At 37.5% G+C, this 21,363-nt stretch overlaps 1 protein-coding gene across 1 annotated transcript in view; it reads left to right on the forward strand.

Annotated features, from left to right (window-relative positions):
* Positions 1-21,363, forward strand: part of PDE1A (phosphodiesterase 1A) — a 381,016-nt gene that overhangs the window by 304,037 nt on the left and 55,616 nt on the right. The window contains exons 7-10 of the mRNA XM_068967526.1: positions 2,569-2,669; positions 9,768-9,893; positions 15,370-15,471; positions 15,580-15,700. Of these exons, the coding sequence (XP_068823627.1) occupies positions 2,569-2,669; positions 9,768-9,893; positions 15,370-15,471; positions 15,580-15,700 (450 nt within the window). The remainder of the gene's footprint in view (positions 1-2,568; positions 2,670-9,767; positions 9,894-15,369; positions 15,472-15,579; positions 15,701-21,363) is intronic.

The raw sequence follows: 21,363 nt of genomic DNA on the forward strand, positions 1-21,363 counted from the left end.
ATTTAAGAAGATGGGTGATATTTTTTCTAACAACAATATTCTTTAATGAAGCAATGGATTTCTGGGGGTTACAAAATCTGGTTTAACTTAAATTGCTATTCATTTCATGGTGTTTAATTCCATAGTCTCAATGGGGACATTGGAGGCTCAGTCCCAGTTCAGCCTGTAACATAAGCCTTTAATATGTCATTTCCTTTTAATGACTCACAATTAAATGAACCTATAAACACAGTGCAGCTAGTTATATCAACTCTCCTTATTTCTGAATATCATTTCTGCTTCAGTCATCCAATTGTGAGGCATTTATTTTTGAATTGCAATCAGTAGAGATATGTTGCTGCTGCTGCTGCTAAGTCGCTTCAGTCATGTCCGACTCTGTGCGACCCCAGAGACGGCAGCCCACCAGGCTCCCCCGTCCCTGGATTCTCCAGGCAAGAACACTAGAGTGGGTTGCCATTTCCTTCTCCAACACATGAAAGTGAAAAGTGAAAGTGAAGTTGCTCAGTCATGTCTGACTCTTAGTGATCCCACGGACTGCAGCCCACCAGGCTCCTCCATCCATGAGATTGTTTTCCAGATTCAATACCTTAAACAGTGTATTTAAGGAAATGAAAGTCACTCAGTTGTGTCCAACTCTTTGTGACCCCATGGTCTGTATATATAGTCCATGGAATTCTGTAGTCCAGAATACTGAAGTGGGTAGGCTTTCACTTCTCCAGAGGATCTTCCCAACCCAGGGATTGAACACAGGTCTCCACATTGCAGGTAGATTCTTTACCAACTGAGCCACAAGGGAAGCCCATTTAAGGTAATAAGTTCAGTAAAATGCCATTTATTCTGCATTTATTATATGATAAGACTTATGATAGGTGCAACACATATATCAACTTTAAATTTCTTTTAAAGTCCACAGGGGGATGATCACTAATTCTCTTTTCATGGAAACTGTGCCTGAGAGAGTAAATAACTTATTTGCCAGGTTTAAAACCAGAATTCTCTGATTGCACAGTCTCTTTCCAACATTCCCTATTACTTCCGCCTAATATTAAAACTGGTGAAATTCAATTCAACAGACAAATGTTAAGTTCCTGCTATGTGCCAATTACCATGATGTCTTATATGAAAGAAGCAAAGATGAATAAGACTGTGCCTTTTGGCAACCATGAAACTCAACACTGTCACCTCCACTGTTTGATTCATAGACTTACAGTGGCTTCTCCTTGACCTTTATTCAAAATCCTAATCCATCAGCTCTAATCAAGGTAATCTATCGACTCTTTCCCATACGCCACCTTCTCTTTTCAGTCTCCCTTCATTTGACTCTCCAACACAGATGTACTGTTAGTAGTGCAATTTCCATATAGGCCTCTACAGTACCATTCCACATTTACTCTTTCTATTTAGAATCTCTCTGTTCTCAACCTTGCATTTAACTACCAATATTTGTCCATCGTTCATCCAAGATCCACTGCCACCAAATAGATGTCCTATCTACACCTTTATTCTGTGAGCTCTCATCAAGTATGCCTGTACTTTGCATTGTATTTTTCTGCTACTTTGTGCAAAGCCCTTTCCATGTATATGGAATAAGATCATTAAGAGCAGTTTCCGTCATTTTGGATCTTCCATTCCTGCCATCAAGTACTACCCACTTAGAGCGCTCTCCAATAGAACTTCTGTAGTGATAGAGACATTTTCTGTCTGCACTGTTCTATAAGATAGCCACTTGCCACTACTGAGCAATTGACACGTGACTACTGTGACTGAAAAAGAGAACTTAATTTTACTTATTTTTAATTTAAGTAGTCACATGTGATTGTCATATTGAACCATACAGTTAAAGTGTTACACAAAATGTGAGTGGTGAACAAACTATTGAATTACCTAAATGAACTTATAACAGTAGAGAAAGTTTGTTAAACTATAACAACAAAATATCAATGATAACAACAAAATATCAATGTATTTGAAGCAGTGCTCTGGATTTTATGTGAAAACCTTTACTCTTTCATTGCTATTAAGTTTAACTGTATAGTCATAAAATAGACGTATTATGAAGAGTAAATGATAAACTCTTGGAAACTCTTCTAAATTTCTAAATATAAAACCTAAGTTCAGTTTCTCTAATGACCAAAGTAAACATTTTCATCTCTTTTCTCATAGTACATTCTTCTACAGAAGTTGAGCTAAAAGACATTTTAATATTGTATGAGTTATATGTTAAAAATTACTAAACTCTAAATGATTTCATTAGAACCCAAATTGATAAGGCTGTAAATTCAAAATTCATTTAGAGCTTACCTTTTAAGTGATATAAAATTATCATTTTTTCCAATTAACAAGGAAAATTATAATGTCTAGATTTTTAACTTATAAGTCATTAAACAATCACCAACCTTGTGAAGCATCCACTATGTACAGTTAATGGAGATGAAACAGGGAAAACTATTTAAACTTTATAAAAAGAATTTTATGTAATGATTTATACTGTGTGCAATGATGCTTTCTGTAGACAGACAACATTGACTTTATTTTTTGATGTGATGGAATCTTTCCTTAATTTAATAGCACTGGCTCACTGAACTGGAAATTTTAGCAATGGTCTTTGCCGCTGCCATTCATGACTATGAACATACAGGGACTACAAACAATTTTCATATTCAGACAAGGTAAGGTAAAGGATTAACTTTTCTAAGTTAAAATTTGACATTTATTTTTCTGAGTATTATTCTTTAAGAGGATTTCAAAATAATAATGAAGATGTCTAAAAAAATGAATTTAATAGATTTTAGCAAAATGCCTTAAGCTACAAACACTTCAGTCAGTTCTTATTTATCAAGAATTTTGTATTTTTTGATGGCATATTTAGCAATTTAAAGAACATAAAAATGTATAAGATAGTTTTTCTCTGCCCAGAACTTATGTTAAACTGTCACACAAGTCAGACATTTATTCACTGGAACAAATCTTGCATCATTTATTTGATGTCAATTTCATGTCAAGGCATCAGTTTAGTGTCATTATGTATTTGAAAGCAATGAAAATTTATTTTGGAAAAAAAATCTAAAAATAAGAGAAAACTTATTTCCAGGTTAATAAGAAATGTTAAATTTAAAATAATTAGAAAAAAAATAAAACAATTAGAAAATTGGATTTTTAATTGTGGTGATAATGGTAGTTATTAGAATCAAAATATCAGAGTGGAGGTGCCTTAGTTGGTTAAGACTGTCACACAATACTACAGTTTGGGTGGTTTAAATAACAGACATTTTTTCAAGGTCCTAAAGACTAAACATGCAAAATCAAAGTGTAAGCAAGTTTGGTTTCTTCTGAGGCCTCTCCCCTAGGCTTCCAGATGGCTGACTTCTTGCTGTGTCCTCAGTGACCTTTTTTCTTGCTTGAGCATACCTTGGGGTCTCTTCCTGGTCTTACAAGGACATCAGTCATATTGGATTAGGGCCCCACCCTTATGACCTCTTTTAACATTAGTTACGTCTTTAAAGGCCTTAGCTTCAAATGCAGTCACATTCTAAGGCACTGGGGTTAGGATTATAAACATAATTTGGGGGAACTCATTCAGTCCTTAATAGAAAAGGGCTTTAAGCTCTTTCTGGTTGCAAAGAGATCTCATTGCTCCAGAGGCAGAATTTGGTCCAGGACCATCAGGATCCAATTCACTTGTATACACAGGATCCTGAATTTCTGTATCTTCCACTGGTCAGAGATGCTTAAAATGGAATGTAAGTTATTAAGAGACTGATTTCACTCTGGAACTACTTTAGAGCTCTCTTCTTGTTGAGGGAAAACTAAGCTTTATTATTTTTTGTTGTTTATGTTTAGCTCCTAGAGTAGATTTAGATTTACATAAAAATTTAACAGAAAGTACAGAGCTCCCATGTCCTCCTTCCCCAACCCCACAGTTTCACCTGTTTTTAACATCCTACCTCAGGTATGGTACAGTTGTTACAACTGATGAACCAATATTGATACATTATTATTAGCTAAAATCTATAGCCTACATTTGGAGAAGGAAATGGCAGCCCACTCCAGTATTCTTGCCTGGAGAATCCCGTGGACAGAAGAGCCTGATGGGCTACTGTCCATGGGGTCGCAAAGTCGGACACGACTGAAGTGACTTAGGATGCATGCATAGCCTACATACAGTTTACTGCTTGTGTTATACATTTTATGAGCTTTACAAATGTCTAATGCCAAGTATCTACTAGTACAGTATCATCCATGGTAGTTTCACTGCCCTAAAAGTCCTCTGTGTTTCATCGTTTCATTCCAGCCTCCCTCCTTCCTGCTTTAACCACTGCAATCCCTGATCTTGTTAAGGTCTCCAGTTTTGCCTTCTCCAAAATATCATATAGTTGAAATGATACAGTATAAAGCCTTTTCAAACTGGTTTCTTCCACTTAACAATATGCATTTAAGGTTCTTCTTATGTCTTTTCATGAGCTGATAGCTCATTTCTTTTTATTACTGAATAATATTCCAGTGTGTGGCTGTCCCAGGGTTCACTTACTCAACTACTGAAGGATATCTTGGTTTCTTCTAAATTTTACAGTTTATGTAAATGTTCATGTGCAGATTTTTGTGTGGTCTTTTTTTGTGCAGTTTTTTAACAGCAATATTTTTAAAACTGACTTCCTAGCTATAGGAATTTGTTGTTTTTATGTAGGGAGCATAGAGACATTAAAATACTTGGCATTTTAGAGCTTCAAGGGACCCTACAGTGACTGAGATCCACATTCTATACCCTCTGATCTACTCCTCACAGTCTAAGAAGAGAAAACAAAGATCTCAAAGGAGGAAATTACCTAACTATATGCACATAGTCACCTGATGGAAGTAGCAGGGTTGAGAAACCGAGATGAGGGACACTTGCTCTCAATCCAGTCTACTTAATGTAACTCTGCTCCTGTGGCCAAAGATGGACATAAAGCCGTCATGATCTTTTATAGCCTTCAATGGATGGACTTGAAAATTATGTCCCGTTAACAGAGACAGAAGAGTTGGAATCCAGACAGTGAAATGTTGGAGAAAGCATTCTGTCTCTCCCTAGAGTCTCCCAGATTAAAAGAGCATGAAGTGACCAGGAAGACCTTGAAGTCTGGTTGTGCAGCAAGAACGTTACTAACCTCACATTTATAGCATATAGAGATATCTTGTTTTCATTTGTGTTAAACATCAAAGGAAAGGGAAACTATGCAGGTCATTTTTGCTTAGCAATGCTCTTCTACATCCACTAAATTCCATAAGTGGGATTTTAAAGACAGCTCATTACTGAGCTGGGCCCTGAGTAGGGTCACAGTTTTGGGAATTAGAGAAGGGAGCAAGTGATTTCTTTCCAAAAAAACATTTCTTAGTCTTTCTACTTTGAAAAGTAAAGGCAATGGACTGGCCTCCAGCAGCAGTATAAATGATCATTCCTAGCTTCCTCCTTTTATCATTGATTTACAACTGGACGAAGATTCGTAACTTACTTATACTTTAGACAGCAGAGAAGAAAAGTAGATGGCGAAAAAGAAGGAGGAGGAAGAAGAGAAGGAGAAAGAGGAGAGGGAGGAGGAAGATGAGGAAGAATACACTTTTCACCATTTTACATTAAGAAGCTTTGTATAAAAAGCGAGGGAAAGGTCTAGTATTTTATTTATTTTCTTATAAATTTTCTATTAGAATCAATTATTTAATGGATTAATGCTACAAGAACTTGAACATTTTATGAACAAAAAGGTTGCAGTGATCACAGATGCAACAATATGATGTGCTTTTAGAAGCTCTATTGGCTTCACGTTTTGTCCAAATATATATTGGTCTTATGTTACTGATAATTATAATTTGTATTTTATATTATTCTTTGTTACTTGGATTTAGAGTTGCTTTTCTAATATGGAAACCTATTTACTAGATAATGCACAGTGCCTGAAAAATAATTTAAAACATGGTGCAAGGCTAGATTTGAGTTCAACACAGACATTATAAGCCATAGAAATCCTTGAAAGTGTAAATAGATAGAGATAATTTCCTGTTTGTGAAAAGCAAATGCTAAGCAACATGTTACCATGGACACTGAGTATTGCTTAGAATTCTGTTCTTTCCATAGCAGTCAGAGATTATCTCAAACATTAAAACCATTCTGTATTCTCAGCATCTTGTTGGATTTATGAGACAAAATCACATAGACTTTGCTGTAATTAAATCTGATTAAAAAACACATCTTTGCTTGTTGCTGAAAGGAAGAAATAGTGATACTTATATCCATATTATACAATAAACTTGACAAAACTGCCATGGTTAAATCTGAGATTGTATGATACAAAATATGTGATTTGCAAACCACAGTTTTACCCATGATCTCAGCAAATTTGTGAAGATACTTGCACAAAATATATTTAATTTTCTCTCAAAAGGATTGCATATATGTGTTCCTAGTTCAGTTTTCTGTATATTGAGCTATCATTATTGATAATAAAATTTAAAAGGAAATGACCTATTAGGCACTAAAATAGTTACTTCCTCTTTTGTTTCCAGAACTATTATAAAAGTGGAATAGCTATAGCTATTGCAGCTATAGCTATAGCTAATGCAGATAGCTAATAGCATATATCACCTCCTCCCAATAGATTTCCTTTTAAATTTGATCTTTAACAAAGAAGCAAATGCCATACAATGGAGCAAATATAGTTTCTTCAACAAATGGTGCCGGAACAACTAGACAGGCACATAAATTAAAAAAGAAAAAAAAAGAATCCAGGCACAAACCTTATACTGTTCACAGAAATTAATTTAAGATGAAGAATAGACCTAAATGTAAAATGAAAAACTCTAGAACTTCTAGAAAATAACATAGGAGAAGATCTAGATGATCTAGCAAGAGAGTTACAAGATTAGCCAAAGAGTAGGAGAAAATATGTTCAAAAGGTACATATGATAAAAGGCTATTGTAAAAAACATATAAAAACTCATAAAAGTCAACAATAAGAAAACAAACTGCCTGATTTTAAAAATGCTCCTTAACAGACACTTCACCAAAGAAGATACACAGATGAAAAATTAGCATATGAAAAGATTCTCCATGTTATATGTCATGAGCGATATGCACTGTACAAAAAAGATCTTCATGATCTAGATAATCACAATGGCATGATCACTCACCTAGTGCCAGGCATCCTGGAAAGTGAAGTCAAGTGGGCCTTAGGAAGCATCGCTATGAACAAAGCTAGTGGAGGTGATGGAATTCCAGTTGAGTTATTTCAAATCCTGAAAGATGATGCTGTGAAAGTGTTGCACTCAATATGCCAGCAAATTTGGAAAACTCAGCAGTGGCCACAGGACTGGAAAAGGTCAGTTTTCATTCCAATCCCAAAGAAAGGCAATGCCAAAGAACACTCAAACTACCGCACAATTGCACTCATCTCACACGCTAGTAAAGTAATGCTCAAAATTCTCCAAGCCAGGCTTCAGCAATACATGAACCATGAACTTCCAGATGTTCAAGCTGGTTTTAGAAAAGACAGAGGAACCAGAGATCAAATGGCCAACATCCGCTAGATCATGGAAAAAGCAAGAGAGTTCCAGCAAAATATCTATTTCTGCTTTATTGACTATGCCAAAGCCTTTGACTGTGAGGATCATAATAAACTGTGGAAAATTCTGAAAGAGATGGGAATACCAGACCACCTGACCTGCCTCCTGAGAAATCTGTATGCAGGTCAGGAAGCAACGGTTAGAACTGGACCTGGAACCACAGACTGGTTCCAAATAGGAAAAGGAGTGCGTCAAGATTGTATATTGTCACACTGCTTATTTAACTTCTATGCAGAGTACATCATGAGAAATGCTGGGGTGGAATAAGCACAAGCTGGTATCAAGATTGCTGGGAGAAATATCAATAACCTCAGATATGCAGATGACACCACCCTTATGGCAGAAAGTGAAGAGGAACTAAAAAGCCTCATGATGAAAGTGAAAGCAGAGAGTGAAAAAGTTGGCTTAAAGCTCAACATTCAGAAAATTAAGATCATGGCATCTGATCCCATCACTTCATAGGAAATAGATGGGGAAACAGTGGAAACAGTGTCAGACTTTATTTCTAGGGGCTCCAAAATGATTGCAGATGGTGACTGCAGCCATGAAATTAAAAGACTCTTACTCCTTGGAAGAATAGTTATGACCAACCTAGATAGCATATTAAAAAACAGAGACATTACTTTGCCAACAAAGGTTCATCTAGTCAAGGCTATGGTTTTTCCAGTGGTCATGTATGGATGTGAGAGTTGGACTGTGAAGAAAGCTGAGCACCGAAGAATTGACGGTTTTGAATTGTGGTGTTGGAGAAGACTCTTGAGAGTCCCTTGGACTGCAAGGAGATCCAACCAGTCCATTCTGAAGGAGATCAGCCCTGGGATTTCTTTGGAAGGAATGATGCTAAAGCTGAAACTCCAGTACTTTGGCCACCTCATGTGAAGAGTTGACTCATTGGAGAAGACCCTGATGCTGGGAGGGATTGGGGGAAGGAGGAGAAGGGGATGACAGAGGATGAGATGGCTGGATGGCATCACCGACTCACTGCACATGAGTTTGGGTGCACTCCGGGAGTTAGTGTTGGACTTGGAGGTTTGGCATGCTGCAATTCATGGGGTCGCAAAGAGCTGGACACCACTGAGTGACTGAACTGAATTGAAGGATATGGAAATTAAACAATGAGATATCACTATACATCTATTAGAAAGGCTAAAATCCAGAACATTGACACACCATACACTAGTGAAGATGTTGATCAACAGGAACTCTCAGGCGTTACTGATGGGAATGCAAAATGGTACAACCATACTAGAAGACAGTTCGGTAGTTTCTGATGAAACTAAATATATTCTCACCATATGAGCTGATAATTACTTTCCTTGGTATTTATCCAAAGCAGCTGAAAACTTATGTATACATGAAAACCTGCACATGGATATTTATAGCAGCTTTATTAATAATTTCCAAAACTTGAAAGCTACTAATATGCCATTTAACAGCTGAGTGGATAAATAAAGTGTTGATATACCTAAATAATGTAATATTAGTTAGTGCTCAGAAGAATTGAACTATCAAGCCATGAAACGATATGAAGGTAGCTTCCATGCATACTAAAAGGTATAAGAATCCAATCTGAAAAGGCTACATAGAGTCATATGACATTCTGGAAAAGGCAAAACTGTGAAGACAATAAAAAAAAAAACAGTGGTTGCCAGGTGTTAAGGGGATGGGAAGTGAAGTCTGAATTGGCAGATCACAAAGGATTTCTAGGGCAGTGAAAATACTCTGTATAATACATTAATGATAGATACATGTCATTATATACTAGTCCAATCCCATAAAATTTATACCACTGAGAGTAAACCCTTAATGGAAACTATGGTCTCTGATACCGATGTTTAATGTAGGTTCATCAGTTCTAATAAATGTACCTCTGTGGTTGGGAATGTTAATAATGCGAGAGGCTATGCATGTGTGGGACCACGGGGTATAGGGCAGATCTCTGTACTTTTTGCTCAGTTTTGTTTTAATCCTAAAATTGCTGTAAAAGATAAAGTCTGTTTTTTAAAATTATTATACAGTTTTAAAAAATAAGGAAACTAAGTACCTCTGTAAATTTAGGTGTTCAATTATTGGATTTTACTGATATTATTATGCCTTATGACTTGGGTATTTTCAATAGATACTCATGAGATCTGAAGAAATCCTCTAGTAGGCATTTTGCTTTTATTTTTTAGGTCAGATGTTGCCATTTTGTATAACGATCGCTCTGTCCTTGAAAATCATCATGTGAGTGCAGCTTATCGACTTATGCAAGAAGAAGAAATGAATGTCCTGGTAAATTTATCCAAAGATGACTGGAGGTGAGTTTCAGAGGAAATATAGAGGAAATTTAATTTCAAGGAAAATGTTATATGATTTAACATGAAGAAAACAGATGAAAGTCAATCCTTTAATCACAAATCAAACTAAATTCCCCTTGACTGGAAGATTAGTCCTGGAAGACTATTCAGGAACAAGGCTCTGTAGATGGAGCTGAACTATTTCAAGGCCAGTTCAACATCTATATGCATCATAACCAATCCATAAGACCACATACTGCATAACACCTTAAGATACATAATTACATACTCCTTGAAATGGTGCTAAAATGCTTAGTCACTGAGTCATGTCTGACTCTTTATGACCACATGAACTGTGGCCTCCAGGCTCCTCTGTCCATGGACTTCTCCAGGCAAGAACTGGGGAGTGAGTAGCCATTACCTTCTTTAGTGAATCTTCCTGATCTAAGGATTGAACCTGCGTTTCCTGCATCTCCTGCATTGCAGGCTGATTCTTTACCATCTGAGCCACCAGGAGAGCCCTCCTTGGAATGGAGTTCTGCTCAGTTGTACCAATATGTGGTCTTACATTAATTCAGAATTTTTGTGTCTGATTCCTTCATATGTTACTTTTTTATATGTGAATATGAGCTTTTTTAAAAAACAAAAATTCACTATTTGGGGGAAAAGCTACAAATACGCTAAAATGACCTAGATGCAGAGGGTAATCATAAATATTTCTCCAAACCATCTGTATTCTTAAAAAAAAAAAAATTAACATGAAAAGGTATTGCTTATTGCCATGCAGGAGAAAGTAATAAGATGTACCCCTCCCACTCAGTGTACATTTCCTGGTCATCATTATCCCCTTCATTTACTGTAAGATTGCTAGATATATCAAATAAAAATAAAGGACATACAATTAAGTGTAAATTTCAGATAAACATAGAGATTTTTTAATGTAAGTACGTCCCTAGTTAGCTCTATGGTGGGGTTAATGGTGACCTCCTCCAAGAGGGCTTATGCCATATCCAAGTCTGCTGCACCCAGAGCCCCCGTCCCTGCGGCAGTCCACTGCTGACCCGTACCTCCACAGGAGATGATCAAACATAGTTCTGTCTCAGTCTTTGTGGGGTCTCTGGGTCCCAGTGCGCACAAGGTTTGTTTGAGCCCTCTGAGCGTCTCTGGCAGGAATGGAGTTTGATTCTAAACGTGAATTCCCCTTCCTAACGTCTTGCTGGGGCTTCTCCTTTGCCCTTGAACATGGGATATCTCCTCATGACTGGTCCAGCAAAGCACAGCTGCCGCTCCTGATCTTGGACATGGGGTATCTCCTCTCCACACAAAACTGTGATCAATAGACTATAAACATGTTCCTTAAGTTCCTTGGCTACATCCTTCAGGTTGCCCAGGACTAATTCTAGATCCTCCATGATGATCTTGATCTATTCCTTCACCTTGGTGTTTTGGGGGCTCCAACAGTTTTGGGAGGGCAACAAAATCACTGCAGATGGTGACTGCAGCCATGAAATTAGAAGATGCTTGCTCCTTGGAAGAAAAGTTATGACCAACCTAGACAGCATATTGAAAAGCAGAGACACTACTTTGTCAACAAAAGTCCATCTAGTCAAGGCTATAGTTTTTCCAGTAGTCACATATGGATGTAAGAGTTGGACTATAAAGAAAGCTGAGCACCGAAGAATTGATGCTTTTGAACTGTGGTGTTGGAGAAGACTCTTGAGAGTCCCTTGGACTGCAAGGAAATCCAACCAGTCCATCCTAAAGGAGATCAGTCCTGAATATTCACTGGAAGGACTGATGCTGAAGCTGAAACTCCAATACTTTGGCCACCTGATGTGAAGAGCTGACTCGTTGGAAAAGATCCTGATGCTGGGAAAGATTGAAGGCAGAAGGAGAAGGGGACAACAGAGGATGAGATGGTTGGATGGCATCACCAGCTCAATGGGCATGAGTTTGAGTAAACTCTGGGAGTTGGTGATGGATAGGGAGGGCTGGCTTCCTGCAGTCCATGGGGTCACAAAAAGTCGGCCACGACTGAGTGAACTGAACTGACATCCCTAGTATTCTGTGACCTACTTATATTTTTTAAACAGGCTTTATCTTTAACAAAGATCTCATTAAATCAGTTAATGCACTGAAAAAAATCTTATTCAGATGCAAACATCAAAGATTTGTTTGTTTTTTCATTTAAATCAAGCTGAAAGGAAATGTCCAAAGAAGTAACCTGGGATTAAGGTCTGCCTTAAAATAAAGAAATAAGAGGTTAATTTAGAGTTTTAAAGAAGTCCTAATTTCCCATGGTTATTTTTTTCAAATATTGAAATTTTCTGGATTTTCAAGGCCAGAAAAAATATGGGCTCATTTTTACAGACATAGAAAAAGCTCTAACATGGGAGGAAAGAGACATTTTGTTTTGGGAACCCAGTTCAGGTCTTACATTTCATTCCACAGGGAACAGCCCAGTTGGGTCACCAACCTAGGAAGGCTGGGATCTAATCATAAAAGGCACCACTGTTGGGTATGTGGAAAATAGAAGGGCAAGGGTAGAAGCAGGTGCAGATTTGGTTCCTAAGGTCCCAGGGATTGACTATTTCCATTTAGAATATAAATTTATTTCTTTATCAATGATTATCCTTCCCAGGGGTTATATTTGCATTATTAATTTTTGTTATTCCTTTGAATTAACCATCTTCTCTAAGTTGATTCTGTTGCTGTTTCAATGTGTTATTTTTCTATTGCACTTTTTTCTTTAACATCTTTATTATTTATTCTTACAGTTTGCTCCTATAATATTTTATATTTTTGTACAGTAGCTTACTGTACAAAACAAGCAGCTTACTGTACAAAACATCCTAATTGAATGGTTTTATAATTTTTATTTTTTTGTCCATGCCACACAGCTTATGGGATCATAATTCCCTGAGGGATTGAACCTGTGACCCTGGCAATAAGCATACCAAGTCCTAACAACTGGACTGCCAGGAAATTCCCAAATTTTTTTAACAAATACCAGAATATTGTTACTGGGTCCAAGCTTGCTCTGTTTGCTGCACAATAGGCCAATGAATCCTAGAGATGGTGTTGAGGCAAGGAAGAGACTTTAATTGGGGAGCAGGCAGACAGAGAAGATGGAAGGCTAGCACCTCAAAATAGCTATCTTATTGGTGTCTGGATGCCAGGTTCTTTTATATCTAGAGGTGAGGGGAGGTGAGAAATCGAAGTGCAAAGGCTATTAATGTTGCAAACATCTTCTAGAATGGCAAACCTCAGGCAGGGAATGTGTTAATTTCTTCCTTCCTGCCATCCACAGGTGGACAGGGTTGTGAGCAAAGGCACTTTAGTTTAACAGTCAGGCATTGGGGCAAGATTCTCTGGGGCAAACCATTCTGTATGATTACAATAACAAAAGCAACAGAAAACAAATAAAAGAGATAGCTCCAGCATGGAGTCAGAATTGGCTTCTTCCCTGAAGCAATATCACATGATTTATGAGTTGACTTATATATGATTTATGATATGGTAGAATTTAATAAATCCAACACTGTTTCCAAAAGCTATAAAAATGCATTTGCTAGTATAACCTTAATCCTATTTCACCAAGAATTAAAATATGGATAGCTTTTTAAAGACTTGTAGGTTTTCTGTTTGCATATCTATTTCTTCAAGTAACTTTAGTAACCATAAATGCAGCGATTTTTAAATTTTGACAAGAAAAATTTACAAAGAACACATTTCCTTTGTGTACTAGTTTATTGATATATTATTAGTTGATTATTGATAACAGCTAGCATTTACTGATTACTGTTACAAAACAATTCAACTGAGTAAATTTAAAGATCTTATTGACTTTATTCAACAATTCATGAATTGGGCAAAATCCCATCTAGAATATAAAAAGGAGCTCCTAATAACTGTACAAAATGGCAGAATTTTATAAGTAGAAAGAGGCAAGACAAGAAAGTTATTCTAGCAAGGATCTAATTGTTTCAGGCAAAGTCACCTTTTTTGGGGGGATAATAGGGGTCTGTCAGGCAGATTTCCTCCCTAGTGCTGACCAGATATTTGACTGGTTTAAGTTTTTACTCCTGGGGGAGGTTAAAACTATAAATTAGGTATTGAATCTTGATTTGATATAGGTTTAGCACAAATAATGCATTTTGGGTCTGTTGTTTCTTTTTTCACATTACATCTGCAAACTACAATGTATTTATTAAATCTTACAGATTTCATAAAGCTTTTCTCTCATTTTTCCTACTTAACATGAATGTTTTGGTACAGTTGGTATTATAGCATGGATATCTCATAATTTAGAAGAAAAAATCTTATTGAGAATAATTGTATTAACTTCTTTGATATCTTCCATTCCCTTAATATTTGGGTAAAAGTATATTCTAAGCAGGCTATCCAATATCATGAACAGTAACTAATCAGAGTATTGTTTTCTCATTGCTCCCATCCTAAAAACCCAGATGGATTGAGCACCCATAATTTTCAGCAAGAATCTCCAATCTGTGTTGTTTTTAAAACAAATCATTCAATCATACCAACTTTAGGTAAACATCTTTGACACAAGATCATAATTCAAGTTTGTCATACACTTGTAATTTAGCTTACTCTACTGGCCACAGAATAAAAATAAAATATGATTTCCAGCATAAGTGACTTTTTTACCTATCTGTACTGAGCAAGCAATGAGTTGTAGAACATGCAAGGCTTTGCTGCTGCTGCTGCTGCTAGGTCACTTCAGTCATCTCCTGCTTGGTGTGAGAATGATTTATTCATGTATAGGCTTTGTGATATGGTCACCATATTTACAGTGTCTTGGTTACAATTTCAACAGTACCAATAGCTCTATCTATGATATGTAGGCTCAAGGTCCCCAGAGCTTAAGCAGAGGATTCCCAGGCACTTATAGTCTTGGTTTCCTGGAGTTCTTATGATGGAAACTTGGTACAATGGAGTGGTCCAACTGTCAGCTTTGGTAGTACTACTCTTGCGGTTGAGTCTTACCTCTGCTATATACTAGCTGTGTGACTGGGCAAAGAACTCAATCCTCTTGGATTGGAAATAATAGTGCCCCTCACATAAAAAGCTCTTAAAACACTGTCTGGATTGAATAACTATTGAATAATGGTGGTAGTTTTATTAATAGTAAATTCTTCCTTTAGAGTGGTTTTTCTCTAAAATTGGTTAGGATCCTTTCTGATATTAATTATTTCTAAAAGTAATATTTAGAAAGTATGAGTGGGGAAGGGTTGTGTATATGGGAGGGAAAGCATCCAGTTCTTTAAAAGGAGATGTTACACAGCATCATTCACAGATTGTTCTCCTGGCAACATCCTAAAGCCAAACTTCTATAAGCTCTTTTATATTTAAAAATATAGCATCTTTTCTGCTCATACCATTAGAAAAAATAAAATGTAATTCTTAATATTAAATGTTTCACTTGAGAACAAAGGAAAAAGGCCAAACCTTTCTGCTTTTGATGACTCCACAGGGATCTTCGGAACCTAGTGATTGAAATGGTTTTGTCTACAGACATGTCGGGTCACTTCCAGCAAATTAAAAATATAAGAAACAGTTTGCAGCAACCTGAAGGGTAGGTTATAATTTTGTTTTCATATTAAAGATCTGTGGGCTTGAACTTGGCAAAGACTGTAGTTGGTTATTTTGTTCTGATAATTTGAGCATGCCCTTGTTTTGACAGGCTTGACAAAGCCAAAACCATGTCCCTGATTCTCCATGCAGCAGACATCAGTCACCCAGCCAAATCCTGGAAGCTGCACCACCGATGGACCATGGCCCTAATGGAGGAGTTTTTCCTACAGGTGCCTCTTTCACACTGTGTCTGTGCAAATGCTTTTGGAAATAGTGGCTGTGCATATTAACATACCTCTTTTCTGTACAGAATGCAGACCTTGTGATGTGATATTACCAACTGGCCACATTGCATTCTTGGTACTTCAAGCAGAATTTATTAATCTCTCAGATAAACGTATTAAATAATCCTATGTAGTATTATACATGTTTTAAAGAGGGTCCGTTCTTGGATCTTAGATGCCAAGCTAAGAGAGAAAGATATGAACAGATTAGAGCTGTTATCTGCTATTGAAAGGTAAAATGCTAGGGTTAGAGTTTTCAAAGACAGAAAATAGCTTTCATCATAAAAAGGGAAAGAGAGGATGCATAACACTTCTGCATACATCTTTTCATTTGGAATTGTCTTACACATGCATATTTACAAGGATAGCTGAGAAATATAGTTTTTAGCTGGATGAACATGTACCTAACTGCAAGAAGCTATTGTTATGTGAAAAAGCAAGCCTGGATATTGTCAACAAAAAATTAATCAATAGCCAATATAAGAAAGAAATGGAAAATTTTGTTTGAGTCAAACTGAGAATTATAATCTAGGAAAGTCTCTCAGAGAGTTCTGAGAACTGTTCTAAGAGGTAAAGGGGGAGGACAGTATATATGTGGTTTTGGCAAGAGGGTGCGTGTAATCAAGTACCTGTCTCCACAGAAAGTTGCTGCTAGTCACTAGCAACAGACATCTTAGTTATGCTTTTCTAAGTATGGGAAGATACAAGAATCCAGGTTCATAAGAACTTTCTGCTGAAAATATTTAACTGTCTAAGGGCCAGTTCTGTCCGTTTCCCTAGCACAAAGTACCTCATTCTACTCTTCACTCTGAATTCTTTTCAGCATGTGTTATAAATCAGCAACCACAGTGGCTAATGACTTCTTGTAGAACTGGATGGTGGGCAATATTCTTTATTTTACAATCCCTTCCCTTTAGGTCCTAATTTTGACCAAGATTTAGGAGACATTTCATGAACAATTTGTCCCATGGTGCTAGGAATGCTCATTCCCATGTCAGGCAAGTGTTTCATTGATAACCCACTCAATATACAATTACTGGACTGTACTCATTACCGGTGGCCAAAAACTTCTGGAACACTTGTCATACTATTCTGTTATAGTTCAGGAAAGGGTTTCATCTTGTTGCTTCTTCCCATACCTAGAGTTACACTTTTATAATCATTGATCCTATAGAACTGAGTATTTGATCAATTGTTTCAAGCCGCCTAATCATTAATTTTATTTGAGTCTCAGCCACGCATTTGGTAACACAAGAAACAATAATCATGAAAAATCAGCAGAATACAAATGATGGAGTTAGGAACATTAATAAGTTTATAAGTGAGTACTTAAGAACTTCCGTTAGGTATGGTCCATATCGCCCCAGGTCACCTGACCAGTCTGTTGTGCACCAATCACTGTCTTTAAGGGAAATGATGTATTGGCATTGTACATAAAGTTCATCAAAGATGGCTGCACATACAAAGCAAGCAGTGGGTCATCTTGACTCCTTGTGACCCTGAAAAAGTTGTGTTATATTCTAAGGAGTGACATGGCTGATGCCAGAAGGAGAAAAATTCATCTTTATGGTTAAGCAGGTATTTCTGCCCCTGGGGAGGTTTGGTTCACTCATAATGCATGTGCACAATGAACACTTGAGGGGAGGGAAAAGGCCCAAATGGGCAGAGCAAGGAATTATGCTTAAATTTTCCTCGCATTGCCTTGAAATGTGAATTTTTACTTCATCAACATGGACAATGACCAGCGTTCTCTACAACATGGATACGTGTTTTTTCCTCTATGGCATCCCTCTTCTGTCTCTGTCCCACTTGGGGTTCTAGAGTATACTGTGTCAAGTAACTCAGGAACTTTCTACACTTACAATTATAATTTTATTATAAAGACTACAACTCAGAACAGCCAAATAAAGATGTATAAAGGGCAAGATCTGGAAGGGCCCCAGTCATGGAACTTCCATGCTCTCTCCCCATAGAGACAGGGTATGCCACCTTCCTGGTACAGTGTGATCACCAACCAGCATGTGCTTTGGGGCCAGGAGTTTTTATGGGGGGTTCATTTCATAGGCATGATTGATTAAATCATTGGCCAATATGATGGAAGTCAATCACCAGCCCTCCTTTCATACCAGGAGAGCAGGCTGCCCCAGTATTCCAGGCCTCTAATCATGTGGTTATTCTCTCTGGTGACCAGCTCCATCCTGAAGCAATCTATGGGGTCTCAGCCATGACTCACACAATTGTTTTATTTTTATTTATTTACTTGACTGGGCCGAGTCTTAGTTGCAGCATGTGGGATCTTCCTTGTGTCCTGTGGAATCTTTTGTAGAGGTGTGTGGACTCAGTTGTGGTGCATGTAGGATGGCCCATTTTTTAGAAGGAATGAAGGGGAGTAATTAGATGAGCTAACTCCCTTAAGTAAGTTGTTTCAAGAAGGCCAAACTAGTGCATCTTCCCCTCCTTTCACAATTAAATCTCCCTAGAGAACTGGTGATCCCTCAAATTCTACCCTCAGTCTCAGAGTGCCCTTCATGCCTGTGGTCAGGAGCTTGCTATGTGCTTGCTGCAGATGTCACTTCTGAGATTAAAAGTGCTTCAGTGAAGGAGGTTTCTCAAGATACCTGTACTTCATCCTTTTTTTTTTTTAATCTTCTTCATTACTTTAAAACTATAGAAATTGTTTTGGCTTCAGAGAAAATGCAGAAATGAAAAAAGAAAAATGTGCCATTAAATCACTGGGTTTGACATCTTATTGACAGCTGTCAGAGCATTTCACTCTGTTAACGAAGAGTTAAAATAAAATAATTACAGACATAATTCACTTATTGTGCCTCATTTTATTGTGCTTTGCAGATACTACTTTTTTTGTTTGGTTTTACAAGTTGAAAGTTTGTGGCAATCCTGCATACAGCAAGTCTATCAGTGACATTTTTCTGACAGCATTTGTTTACCTCATGTCTCTATGTCAGGTTTTGGTAATTCTCAGTCTTTTATGTTTTTATTTTTTTATTGTTATATATATATTTGCTGAGGTTTCTCTGGCGGCTCAGTGCTAAAAAAACTCACCTGGCAATGCAGGAGATAGAGTCTTGATCCTGGGTTGGAAAGATCCCCTGGAGAAGGAAATGGCAACCCACTCCAAGATACTTGCCTGGGAAATCTCATGGACAGAAGGAGCCTGGCAGGCTACAGTCCATAGGGTTGCAAAAGAGTCAGACACGACTCAGTGACTAAACAATAACTCAGTGGCTAAATATAACAATGTATTTGTTATGTATTTTTCACTATTACTATATGCTTTTGTTATATGTATTATATGATCAGTAACCTTTGATGTTACTATTGTAATCATTTCGAGGTGCCACAAACCACTCTTATGCAAGAAGGTGATATTAACTGATAAATGTTGTTTGTGTTCTGACCACTCACTGACTAGCTGGCCATTCCCCTGTCTCTCGCCTTCTCCTTGGGCTTCCCTATTCCCTGAGACAGGACAATATTGGAATTAGACAAATTAACAACCCTATAATGGCCTCAAAGTGTTCACGGGAAAGGAAGAGTTGCACATCTCTCACTTTAAATTGAAAGCTAGAAATGATTAAGCTTAACAGAATGTATGTGTTAGTCACTCAGTCATGTCCGACTCTTTGTGACCCCATGGAGCCAGGCTCCCTTGTCAATGGAATTCTCCAGGCAAGAATACTAGAGATTCTCTTCTCCAGGGGATCTTCCCAACCCAGGGATTGAACCCAGGTCTCCCATACTACAGGAAGATTCTTTACCATCTGAGCCACCTGGGAAGCCCAGCTTAATAGAAAAGGCACATCAGAAGCTGAGATGAGCTGAAAGCTGGGCCTCTTTTGCAGATTAGCCAAGTTGTGGATGGAAATAAAAAGTTTGTGAAGAAGATTAAAAGTGCTACTGCAGTGAACACATGAATGATGAGAAAGCAAAATAGTTTTATACTGAGATGGAGAAAATTTTAGTGGTCTAGTTAGATCAAAACAGCCACCACATTCCCTCAAGCCAAAGCCTAATCCAGAGTAAGGCTCTAACTCTCTTCAAATCTATGAAGGCTGAGGGGGAGGAAGCTACAGAAGAAATGCTTGAAACTAGCAGAGGCTGGTTCCTGAGGTTAAAGGAAAGAAGCCATCTCTATAACATAAAAGTGCAAAGTGAAGCAGTAAGTGCTTCAAGATACCCAGAAGATCTAAGTAAGACCATTAGGAAGGTTGCTTCATTAAACAACAGATTTTCAATGTAAGAAAACAGCTTTCAATGGGAAGAAGATGCAATCTAGGACTTTCATAGTTAAAGAGGAATTACATAACTGGCTTCAAAGCTTCAAAGGCTGACTCACTTGTTAGGGGCTAATGCAACTGGTGACTTAAAGTTGAAGCCATTGTTCACTTACTGTTCTGAAAATCCATAGGGCCCTTAGTGTTAGTCGCTCAGTCGTATCCAACTCTTTGCAACCCCATGGACTGTAACTTGCCAGGCTCCTCCATCCATGGGATTTTCCAGGCAAGAATACTGGAGTGGGTAGTCATTTCCTTTTCCAGGGGATCTTCCCAACCTAGGTATCGAACCTGGGTCTCCCACATTGCAGGCAGACTCTTTACCATCTGAGCCACCAGGGAAGCCCAAGAATTATGCTAAGTTTGTTCTACGTGTACGCTATAAATGGAACAATAGAGCCTGAATGACAGCACATCTGTTGACAACATGCTTTACTGAATATTTTAAGGCCATTGCTGAGACCCATTGCTCAGGAAAAGATTCCTTTTAAATTATTACTGTTCATTGGCAATGCACCGGTTATCTGAGAGCTTTAATGGAAATGTACAAGATAATGTTGTTTTCATGCCTGTTGACACAACATCCATTCTGCAGCCATGAATCAAGGAATAATTTCTACTTTCAAGTCTTATTATGTAAGAATTATATTTCATAAAACTATATCTGCCATAGATAGTGATTCCTCTGATGGATCTGAGCAAAGCAATTGAAAACCTCCTGGAAATAATTCATTATTCCAGATGTCATTAAGAACATTGGTTATTCCTGTGAAAAGTCAAGATATTGACATTAACAGGAGTTTAATAAAAGTTGATTCTAACCCTCAGGGATGACTTGGAGGAGTTCAAGACTTCAGTGGAGGAAGTAACTGTAGATGTGGAAATAAGAGGAAAGTTAGAATTAGATGTGAAGCCTGAAAATGTGACTGAATTGCTGCAATATTATAATAAGACTTTAATTAATGAGGAGTTGCTTCTGAAGGATGAGCAAAAAGTGATTTCTTGATATGTAAACTATTCATGGTGAAGATGCTGTGAAAATTGCTGAAATGACAACAGAGGATTTAGAATATTACATAAACTTGGTTGATAAAGCAGTGGCAGAATTTGAGAGGGTTGACTTCAATTTTGAAAGAATTCTGCTATGGGTAAAATGCTGTCAAACAATACCACATGTTACAGAGATACCGTTCATGAAAGGAAGAGTCAATTGATGTGCCACACTGTGTTCTTATTTTAAGAAATGGCGCAGCCACCCCAGCCTTTAGCAACTACCACCCTGATCAGTAAGCAGCCATCAGTACTCAAAACCCT

The sequence above is a fragment of the Capricornis sumatraensis genome, chromosome 3 (assembly GCF_032405125.1).
Source record: "Capricornis sumatraensis isolate serow.1 chromosome 3, serow.2, whole genome shotgun sequence".
NCBI classification, from domain to species: domain Eukaryota; kingdom Metazoa; phylum Chordata; class Mammalia; order Artiodactyla; family Bovidae; genus Capricornis; species Capricornis sumatraensis.